This window comes from Astyanax mexicanus, chromosome 3 (genome assembly GCF_023375975.1).
Source record: "Astyanax mexicanus isolate ESR-SI-001 chromosome 3, AstMex3_surface, whole genome shotgun sequence".
Classification (NCBI taxonomy): Eukaryota; Metazoa; Chordata; class Actinopteri; order Characiformes; family Acestrorhamphidae; genus Astyanax; species Astyanax mexicanus.
The window spans coordinates 40623459-40635476 of NC_064410.1; the positions used below are offsets into that span (position 1 = coordinate 40623459).

General features: G+C 38.4%; 1 protein-coding gene across 1 annotated transcript in view; it reads left to right on the top strand.

Annotated features, from left to right (window-relative positions):
• The window catches only part of thsd7aa (thrombospondin, type I, domain containing 7Aa), a 180485-nt gene that overhangs the window by 141241 nt on the left and 27226 nt on the right, over positions 1-12018 (top strand). Inside the window, exons 14-20 of the mRNA XM_007249379.4 lie at positions 1073-1251; positions 1651-1656; positions 1755-1888; positions 2120-2273; positions 3175-3316; positions 3415-3530; positions 4459-4576. Of these exons, the coding sequence (XP_007249441.3) occupies positions 1073-1251; positions 1651-1656; positions 1755-1888; positions 2120-2273; positions 3175-3316; positions 3415-3530; positions 4459-4576 (849 nt within the window). The remainder of the gene's footprint in view (positions 1-1072; positions 1252-1650; positions 1657-1754; positions 1889-2119; positions 2274-3174; positions 3317-3414; positions 3531-4458; positions 4577-12018) is intronic.

The following is a 12018-nucleotide window of genomic DNA, read 5'->3' on the forward strand; positions in this document are numbered from 1 at the left end:
GACTCTGTACACTGTGTAACTTCTGTTGTTCATTACAATAATCATTCATTGTTCATAATCAAGATAAAGTTAACTGTTTAAATAATCTTTTTTATTTATTTAAACTTAGTTTAGTAAAAATGCTAACTTTTCTCACATTTTTAGTTCAACATCTCATTTTATTGAATTATATTTAAAGTTAAAAACATGAGTAAATGAGCTGTAGCTAAAATTTCAGAAATATTTTGTAAATTTAGTCTGTGTTCCTCCTTTCAATTTGTTAAGTACTTTTTTGTTTTAAGTCTTAAAATGAGCTAATGAGCTCTTCACACTTTGATGATGGACTATTGTACCACTCAAAAACTATGAAATTACACTACCTAAAAACATTTTTTTTTTTCTATTTTCAGTTTTTATTTTTTATTTTTTTATGTAAATGGCTTAGCACCTCTAGGGTGCCAGCTTGTCAATAGATAGAATATCATAATTTCAGAAGCCATCAATGCCACGGCCTGTACTAAAGTGTTTAAGTTGCTAAGCTTAAAATGCAATATTGACCAAACTAAGGAGCACAAATTAAATTAGCACACCATCTGTACTGTGATCTACAGCAAAATTCTGTTTTTTTTAAATCGCACTCTTTCCCCAATTTAGCTATGCTGATAATCCCACCCACATTTTTTTTTTGTGATGTCCCAACACCAGGAGGGTGAGGACCAGCACATGCCTCCTCCGATACATGCAAAGTCAATCATTGCCTATTTTTGTACTGCTGCTGATGCAGCATTGCTGAGTAGCATCACAGCGCACTCTGAGAAAAGCGCAGTGACTCAGTTCCAATACATCAGCTCACAGATGCCTTGTGATGACTGACATCACCTTAAGAGTGATGTGGGGAGGCAGAGCGCCATCTACCCACCCGGAGAGAGCAAGGCCAATTGTGCTCTCTCGAGGCTCCGGCAGCTGATGGCAAGCTGCACCTTAGTCCGCTGGATCACCCGGAGACCCAATTCTGTTTTGTTCTGCTGTATTTGATATGTTTTGATATGTTCTGATTTCATATGTTTTTTTCCTTATTATTTTGCTCATCTAGGTTACATTGAAGAAGCTTGCATCATTCCCTGCCCCTCCGATTGCAAACTCAGCGAGTGGTCCAACTGGTCACGCTGCAGCAAGTCCTGCGGTAGTGGCGTCAAAGTGCGGTCAAAATGGCTCAGGGAGAAGCCCTACAATGGCGGACGCCCATGCCCAAAACTGGACCATGTTAATCAGGTGAGTTGGTGACTTCAAAGTTGCTGCTGTTTGTTCGCCACCTGGGGATAAAGAGGGTCTGTGGTCCATTTTAATGTTCAATTGGATTACCAGGCTATCGTTAATATTTCATTAAAGGACCAAACAGAATATTATTTTAGTTTAATGCGCAACAGGGGATGCACTATTCAGTATGTATCATGTTTATTTAACATGATCATTAAACATTAACAGTAAAACATGTATACGTCATGTTTTATTCAATATCATGGACGCTAGTCCACAGTTAGGACTTCATTTCAGAGTTTGAAAGGCTTTAAAGGAGTAGTTAATCACTGTAGCCATGTGTTCACACTGTTCTTCTCTTCTGCTTTTTTCTGTTTCTTCTGTATCTTTGGATAATGGATAATCGCACCACAGGCTCAGGTGAGGAATGTGTATTATCAAGAGTAGTACTCTATATTTAATATGTGAGAGGTTGATTAATATTTAATTAAATGCATGTGTGTGGGATGGTTTGACAGGTGTATGAGGTTGTACCATGTCAGAGTGACTGCGGTCAGTATGTCTGGCTGGCTGAACCTTGGAGTGTGTGGAAAGTCAGCAATGTGGACTTGAAGGAGAACTGTGGGGAGGGTGTGCAGACCAGGAAAGTTAGGTATGATTTGCATTTATTTCTTTTAATTATTAAGAACATTTAGATACACATTATAAAAACAGTGTTTATATTTGTATCTGTGTTTATTTTTGTATGATATTTATTTATTTTATTTTTTTTAAAGATGTTTATTGTCCCTTTCTAGGGTAATATATAGTCTAAATAAAAACATATTATTGCGACAGACGTGTCTAGTATTGATTTTCTTACATTTAAATCCATTTTTCTAAGGTGTATGCAAAATACAATCGATGGCCCTTCAGACACAGTGGAGGACTACCTGTGTGACCCAGAGGAGATGCCCCTAGGAGCCCGGGAAAGCAAGCTGCCCTGTCCAGAAGATTGCGTTCTCTCAGACTGGAGCCCCTGGAGTCGATGCCCACTGGTAAGAAAATGAAGCCAGTTCAGTTTGACCCGTGAACTTGTTTTGGACTGTTTTGGGAATTTTTCTTAGTGCTACTGGTTCCATTTTGGCATTGTGGCTCCTTCTTCTCTCAGGTGACATTTTAATATGTATCTGAACCTTAGGCTCACAGTCGGCTCAGCATGGTGTGTAATATGAAAGTGGGTTCGGCCCTTCTTCAAAGCCCCGGTGAGCCTAGAGCTCTTTCAACCCCCTAAACCCCGATCTGACACCTCTAATGTGAACTGACTGGTCAGTGGGAGGCCCTTGCTCCTCTTCCCCCCACCGATTTTTCCATTCTCCCGTTGAGAGGGTTGTACAACACAGCATGTTTTTCAGAGCTGCTCACGGGCTCGGCTCACACTGATTTAAAGTCATGCCATTCCGACTCAGCGGGTTCCCGGGCAGCATTCGAATAAAAAGAAGGCGCGGGCAGATAGGCGGGATCTAGGAATAGGTCCATTCTGCTTGGGTGGGTCGCTCTCGCTGTTTAAAATTGCTTGTGGTGGCTTTGCTTGGTGTAAAAATTGGCATTTTTGAGAATTTTCATTATTGAGGGGGATGGATGCTCCATCACATCAAATAGAACTCCCAGGCGCTGTGCCACAGAACTGGGAAAAGGATGTTAATTACCGTGCAAGCAGAAAGTGTCCCTGCAGGAGAAATGGCAGGGAGAACGTAGCCTCTGAATGAATGCCTTGACATTCAGATTTCTTTTATTAGTTAGGCTAAGCAGTGCTCGAAACAGTAAGATATTTATTCTCATTTTCAAGCAAAAGTCATTCTGCTGGAAACCTTCTGACAGTCTTTCAGCATTAGCTTTTCTCTCCTGTCTGATGTTTAATTAACATTGGGGTCACAGAGAGTTTTCTGCTTCTTTTAGCCATGCAATGCAAACAACACTCGTGAAAAAAAGGCCAGCCCCATCCGTCAGCCTGGAGAATCAAAGCAGTGTCCACCCACAACTGAGAAAGAGCCATGCACCCTCAACACCAACTGCTTCCACTACTCCTACAACATCACAGGTAACTCCCAGTGGCAAACTCATGGTATCATCTCATGATGTTGTTTTTATTAGAAAATTAGGTTTTAATGCTTCATAATGTTTTTTTTTATTCTCCAGACTGGAGCACGTGTCAGCTGAGTGAACGGGCTGTGTGTGGCAGTGGCATTAAGACACGTATGCTGGACTGTGTGCGCAGTGACGGCAAGTCTGTGGATCTCAAGTTCTGTGATGAGGTATGATTACACACTCATTAGCATTAGCAGGTCTATGGTACTTCACCCCAAAAATCAGAAATGGTGGGATAGTATGTAAAATGGATAAAAAAAAGCTTAGTATTTTTTTTTGTATTTCATTGCAGACAGTATGAGCCCAATATATTTCATGATTTGTCTGCTCTACTTTATTTGTTTATATTCATCCATACCTGGATTTCTGGCCTGCAACACATTACACAAAAAAATGGAAGAGGAGCAATTGAAGGCTAGAAGTATTGTAATCATATACAAAAGGCTGATTCTTTAAAGAACAAATATGGGGAGATGATCTTCATTTGTAATAAATGCATGAGAAATGTATTTAAATAATAAATTAATTAAATAAAACAGAGTTTCTCAAAGAAAGATGGGAAGGGCTTTGCTTATTGCCTATTTCTCCTTCTACAGCCCAAGGGCACAAGGCTAAGCTCAATATCTGTTCAATCTCTCACACAGCACTGCATCAAGAGCCATTAATCAACAATAGTAACTGATAGGACGACATGATTAAAGGATTACCTTGTCAAATATTTGTCAAGCACTATAATACAAAGTTAGATTCACAAATGCCACTTGTCTTATGTTAATCATGTCCATAAGCAGTGTCAACTTCTCTGAACTTCTCTGGAGACATCAGGGATGGACATCCCCATCACACTGTGGAAATGTGTATTGTGGTCAGATAAAGCAATAATTCTAATAATGCTAATATCTTTTTTGGAATATGTTGTAGGTCTAAAATGCAGAAATTATTCTTATACTCTCTGCAATGCAATAAAAGGCAAAGTAAATTTAAGAAACCCTTTTTTTATTTTTGGATTTAACATACTTTTCCAGATTTAGGTTTGTATTTTTGGTTGTACCATTTCTGTCCATGCCCTTAATCAAACACATCTCTGTGTTTCAGCTTAATCTAGAGAGGAAATGGCAGATGAATGCTTCCTGTGTGGTGGAGTGTCCCATCAACTGCCAGCTGTCTGACTGGTCCTCCTGGTCCGAGTGCACTCACACCTGTGGGCTGTCAGGTACAACTCTATCTCCTAGATGTCCATAGATGTGAAGTAGACATTGTGTTGGCAGAATTGGCAGATAATCTGAACTCCTCATGCCAGATGGTATCGCGAGCCTTAGGTGGTGAAGCCGTGTGTTATAAAATGTGATGTCAGCTAATATGATTGGTTTCTCAGTTGTTACTTTTTCAGAGAATTGCTCAGAGCTCTTAGCTGTCTTTCAGAATAACATCAGCAGAGTAATGACTGAAACCAGATACTTTTTATGGCGTGAGAGCGATTATGTTATCGCCCAAAAGCAGCCTTTGAGAGGAGGATAATAATGTCCTTGTGTGTAATTCCATCGGCTCAGACGATTGATTGGGGGTCCATTATGTCTGTGCTCGGTGCTGGAGGAGCCACTCCACTGCAGGAAGCTGCAGAGCCAGCGGGCAGCTGCAGCCAAAGCGCACACTGTGTCCACAGAACACCTGCATCAGCCTAAGCTATTGTGGCGACCTTAATCTCTCCCCAGGTGGGGGGATTTTAATGAAACTAGTCAAGCGGGCGAACCACCATCTCTTTAACAGGAGGAGTTTCAGCATTTCAGTCTTGCTGATAGAAGCTCCTTTTACACAGAGGCGATAAATGTCCTGCATCAGAGGCGGGCGCCAGAAGGGACAGGCCTGACTCATTTCATTATCAAAACACAAATCAGAAAGCCAGGCACAATGTGTCCGAAAAGGTGCATAAATAATCAAAATAAATTCCTTTGTGAGTGTTCCTGCGCCAAGTGCTGCACGGCGACAGCTGGTGCTGGCTTCCCCGCCAAGTATGCCCACTGCCTCGCCCACCCCCCCCCCACTGTTCGCCCCTGAAATGCTTGGCACCTTGGCCACATGCAGCGCATGAGGAATCACAGCAAAGCATTTAGCGTTTAGCATTATCGTTGTTGTCCAATAAAAACAAGTATCTCCATATTTGTCGATTTCTAGTTTACTACATAATTTGAACAGACAAACTCTCCCTATAACTGTTCCAAATTTTCTTGATGAACAGAGCAAAAAATACTTAAAATTGGTCCTAAATAAACATTCTTACATTGACTTACATTAAAAGATTAAATGTTTTTTTTTCTCTCCTGTAAACTTGCTGTTTTTGAGAAACTTGTTTTTCACTGGACGGCAATGATATTCTTTCATAGAAAGTGAAAAGCTAAGTTTGTCTCAGAAGTCATTTCTCTAGTTCTCCCTTTTTAGTGCAGGTATTATATTTGTGCTCTAAAATGTTGGCCTTAAAGTGCCCAAAAAGTTATGTGTGGGCTGTTTGCACTTAGTGGTAAAATAAGAGGGGAGGAAGAGGAGACTGTGGCAAGAAACGTGTGGTTTGAAAATGAATAGCATGAAGAATATTTTTGAGTTGAAAATGTGTAGTTATGTGCACCGAGGCCACCTTTTTTGAATTTTGAAATGATCCTAATCCTCTGAATGGTTGAAAAACAACATCAAAGAATGCATAAATATCACAAACATGTTTTATGTTTAAAGAAGGTGGACAAGTTGGTTTACCAATAAAGAGGAAGAAGCAGAAATGAAAAAAATAACTTCATGAAAACAGAAGTAATGGCATAACTGGAATGAATGGCTTTATGTGCTTCCAGACTGTTTGCTCAGGGGTTTGGTGGGAGATGACAGAGTAGGACAGTGACTTCATCCCTTAAAGCTGCATGAGACCTTTTATGAAAACCTTGTTGTATTTGTGTAAGCTCCTGTAATATTACTCTCCTACCTTAGCCCTCATGCTCGTTTCACTGCTGATGCCTGGTTCTGTCTATCTATCAGTTTGTTAAAGGAAAACTCCAGAGTGAAATGCTCTTTGGGTGTTACTTATCTTTGTTGAATAGCCCACCTTCGCTCTCCTGCAGCTTTCTGATATCCAGTATTTTGTGCACTTCACCCAAACAGGCTTTAGAATGTGACGGGGCATAATTTGCACCTGCAGATAAATTGCTTTTTCTACTGTTATTCAGACTTAAAATAGCTCCACACTTTATTGGTAGAATCCAGAGAGCCTCTGGGCGCCGCCATCTTAAATTCACAATAAGTCAGCCGCTGAGCATGAAGAGTAAAACTTTTTGAGCAATATTTATGTAATTTGTTGTTGGTTCTGGAATTCATGCATTTCCAAGGATCTGCTTAAGTATCCTACATATTCATACGCGCTTGACGGTTGACTTATTGTGACTTAAATTTAAGATGGCGGCGTTCTGAGATTTACCTACGCTATGGGATGTAAACAGTGGCTTTTAATAAATGTCTTGTGCAGTTTTAAAGTTCTAAATACCTCATTTTAAATAACAGGGCTCTCAAGATTCTTCCAATGAAGTGTGGAGCTACTTTGAGCCTAGATAAGACATTGTTTGATGGTGCAAGACATGCCCTGTTTCACTCATTCTAAAAGCCTGTTTGGGCAAATTGCACAAAATACTAAATCTCAGAAAGCTGCGGGAGAATGGAGGTGGGCTATTTAAAAAAGAAACAAAGTACTTTTTTTTATCATATTTTAATACACTCAAAGTGTATTTCACATTGGAGTTCTCCTTTAACAAATGCATTTCACAGCTCTCTGATGGAGAGCTCAAAGTGTGATTTGTATTCACAACAGTGGTGTAAAAATGAGTTATACACCCCAACTGTCGTCATAGCATTTCTATTATAATGCTGCTTTAGTTGGGCCACAACCCTCTCTGTCCACCACATGTAAAATGTAATGGATAAAGTCTTGTACGTGTGGCAGAGGACAAACTGTTCTTTAAGAGCTAATGAATATTTACCTTTAAGATTACTTTTTCCAAATATGGGAACATTGATTAATGTATTGTACATTTTCACTTTCCAAATTTTCTCTGTGAAGTTTTCCATTTAAGGCAACCCTACAGAAATCACTAGCATATAATAGAATGTTTTTTCCAGAGCTGTATGTATGGTTATGTTCAGACTACCAGCCCACATCTGATTTTGGCATATCTAGATTGTATTCAGATTGATTTTTGATAGTCTGGACAGCCAGAAACAACCTGAAATCTGATATTTGCTATTTTATTATCTATTACATCAGACACAATACGATAGCATTAGATAGATAGATAGATAGATAGATAGATAGATAGATAGATAGATAGATAGATAGATAGATAGATAGATAGATAGATAGATAGATAGATAGATAGATAGATAGATAGATAGATAGATAGATAGATAGATAGATAGATAGATAGATAGATAGATAGATAGATAGATAGATAGATAGATAGATAGATAGATAGATAGATAGATAGATAGATAGATAGATAGATAGATAGATAGATAGATAGATAGATAGATAGATAGATAGATAGATAGATAGATAGATAGATAGATAGATAGATAGATAGATAGATAGATAGATAGATAGATAGATAGATAGATAGATAGATAGATAGATAGATAGATAGATAGATAGATAGATAGATAGATAGATAGATAGATAGATAGATAGATAGATAGATAGATAGATAGATAGATAGATAGATAGATAGATAGATAGATAGATAGATAGATAGATAGATAGATAGATAGATAGATAGATAGATAGATAGATAGATAGATAGATAGATAGATAGATAGATAGATAGATAGATAGATAGATAGATAGATAGATAGATAGATAGATAGATAGATAGATAGATAGATAGATAGATAGATAGATAGATAGATAGATAGATAGATAGATAGATAGATAGATAGATAGATAGATAGATAGATAGATAGATAGATAGATAGATAGATAGATAGATAGATAGATAGATAGATAGATAGATAGATAGATAGATAGATAGATAGATAGATAGATAGATAGATAGATAGATAGATAGATAGATAGATAGATAGATAGATAGATAGATAGATAGATAGATAGATAGATAGATAGATAGATAGATAGATAGATAGATAGATAGATAGATAGATAGATAGATAGATAGATAGATAGATAGATAGATAGATAGATAGATAGATAGATAGATAGATAGATAGATAGATAGATAGATAGATAGATAGATAGATAGATAGATAGATAGATAGATAGATAGATAGATAGATAGATAGATAGATAGATAGATAGATAGATAGATAGATAGATAGATAGATAGATAGATAGATAGATAGATAGATAGATAGATAGATAGATAGATAGATAGATACTTCATTTATCCCGAAGGAAATTTAGGCATCCAGCAGCAACAGTACAATACAATAAGAAACATACTAAACATAAATTAAAACATAGAACAATAGAAAATATATATAAGGCTATAAAAAACTTATTAAACAACGTAAAGATCTATCTGTAAACGGAGAAGTGCAGTAGATGTTGCTGATGGTCATTAAATAAATAACAAAGCAAAGTGCAAGGTGCAATGACATTGATTATAAAAGTGACTGATGTGCCATAGAAATAGAAATATGCATATGTTACAAAATAGTTCTGAGAAGTGAATATGTGAATACCCAATCATGAGTAACTGTACTTGAAAGTAAGTGAGGTTGGGGAAGTGATAGTGTAAAGAATTAAGAACTAAGTGGTTGAATAATGCATAATAAGCCATGCAAAAATGTGACACTGCACATGATGTGCGATATCAGCAAGTCAACCAGCACATTAGATTTCATTAGATGCAACACCCTCCACTTCCTTCCCAGCTCCAGGCTTCCCACTTCCCAGCTGAAATCTCATCACAGAGCTGTGCAACTTCTTGGCTACTTGGCTAGTCATTAGATTGTGGAGCCAGCAGCGAGAAGTGAATCGAATCGCGGGCTGTATTGAGTGTATTGTTACAGCCCTGTTGCATGTGTCTGAACCGAGGCACAGGGTTAGTTCAGTGAGCTGAGCTGAAGAGAGGGTTGATTGGGGAAGTCGGGAGAGGGCTCTCCTCAGGGACAAGCCTGTCATGGCAGCCTGTGGAGAAGATGAATTGGCAACTCGCAAGACTTGCTGGAGGGTAGTGCTTCAGCGCGGGACACTCTGATCATCTTCAACATTAAGGAGCATCGCGATGCACCCTGTAGGGCTATGCGCACTCTGCCTCATTAAAAAAAAACACAACACAGATGATGATATCAGTACCCGGTCGACCAGGGCACTAAGAGATTTAAACCGATGCAGCGTCTTCAATGCGATTTTAAAAACACGGCCAAGTCAGAGAGGCTGTGGCTGCTAGCGCAGCAGGCTAATTGGGCGTGATGGACTGAGTGACCTTTGGATGCAAAAGCTGGGGGAAGATGTATGGCAGTGTGTCGACACAATGAGTGGAAGAAGTCGCCCTTTAGGCTTCTTACAGCAGTCGATTTTATTCCTGAGCTGAATGCCAGTGGCCTGTACTCTGAGCTCAGCGGGGAGCCCGGCGCTGTGAAAACTGTCACACTGCTGGCCCCTAAACCCACTGAATCGTGTTAGATTTCATAACCTAGTCTGTTCAGCAAATGCCATAGCTCCTGTTCCCTGTCGGTTCACCAGAACACGAGTTACAACCTCATTTCCATGCAGTATTATACACTCTTTAAAAGAGAAGCACCTTTAATAATGTTTCTTTAAGCAAGGCCATAAAAGAAACACAGTTGGTTCGATGGAGAATCAGATTTGCGGTAGAGATGTGTGAGACTAAACATAGCCATTTCAGGCCTAGATAAGTTTTGAAAAATAAAATTACCCATAAAGTTTTGGAAAAATCATCTGAGTTTGGTCTACAAATCTTTGTGCCTCCATTTATTGACGGAGAAAATCTATTTTGAGCTAATAAGTACTTCAGCTCAGAGTTAATTTAGTAATTTAAACTTACACAATGGAGCTCTCAGGATCTGCTGCACATTTTATTATTAAAGATTGTGTGTCAACATTATCAGATTCATTTTAGGCCTACTATACTCAATTTTGATTATAGTTTTAGTTGGTTTTTGACTTTATTGTCCATGACTGCACTAATGTTTTCAAAATCGTATGGTCATGAAAATGTGCCTTGAAGGCATGAAAAAGTCATGAAAAAAATCATAGAAATGTATTGGTTTAAAAGTGTATGAACCCTGTTCCTTTGATGTAAAGTTCTTTACAAATTTAAAGATTCTTTACATTAGAGCAAAAATCACTTTTTAAGGAACCAAAGTGGTTCTTTTATGGCATTGCTGAAAGAACGATGAAGATAAAAGAAAGCCCTTTATTTTTTCTAAGGCTGTATACATTCACATTACGAGCCTCATTAATCAGTTCTGAATTTTTGCTACGATCAGCTTTGGTTTGGGATCTTGACAGTTCATACATTTATAAACATAAGTGACATGTATGTCAGTAGTGTGAACAAAGTAAGTATGCCCACAAATCAGATATGTATTCAATCTAGCAGCACATATGTATGGTTAGGTTCAGACTACCAGCCCACTTTTGAAGATTTTTGACATAGGTAGATTGTATCCAGATTGATTTTTGACAGTCTGGACAGCCAGAAACAACTAGAAATATGATTTTTTAATTTGGATTCAAATCCACATTTGACGGTGGTTTAAAATGTGCTGACAATCGGCCATGTAAAGATGTGTCTCAGTCTGGATGTACTGGCCAGTTAGATTGGCTTTTTATTATCTATTGCATCACATACAATATATCATACAAAAACCTCATCAAATCCAGAGTGATGGAGTGGAGGGGTCCAATAAGTTTGCCAAAGGTTAGTTTGCTGCTGGTCTCGATTCCACGGCAACCTGGGCACATGCATTTGTGATGCCCAAACATGCAAATATGCACATACAAACAACAGATCAGATGTGAGAAACGGCTCCGATTTGCCTGATGTCTAAACCTTCCCAAAGTGACTCAAATCACATGTTAGCCTATTAATATGAACATAGTCTAAGAGAATAGCTGCTAATGTTTTTTTGCAGCTTACACCATACATTGATACCACCTACCGTGTGAGATAATTGTCAAGTAAGTGGAGGGCGTAAAAAACAAAAAACGCTCGTATATATCCCCCTGAGACAGTGACTAATTGCTACAGCTTAATTGCAAGAGCCTCCTGGGTTCCACTCTTAAACAAAGGGATACGTTCAGAGTAAAAGACGGCTCTCTTGCGTTTTGTCTCCTTCCACAGCCAAGTAAAAAAAAAATAAAAAATGAAGATGAATATTTAAAGTGGTTCCCGGCACTGGAATAACGCTTGAAAATGGCCCTGCTGATTAGGTTATTTTCAGCAGCGCAGAACAACTAGAGCGATATTACCTACAGACAAATGTTTCAGGTCACCCGCCTTTTCGGAATTGGGTATCCAGTGAGTTGGGAATAGTGTGGAAACACGTGTAAGATGAAACGCTTCCCTTACACACAAAAAAAACAACATTTTCAAGGACTCTGAAGTGATTCTGCTTGAGGGTAAATCTTAAAGAGAGCTTGTA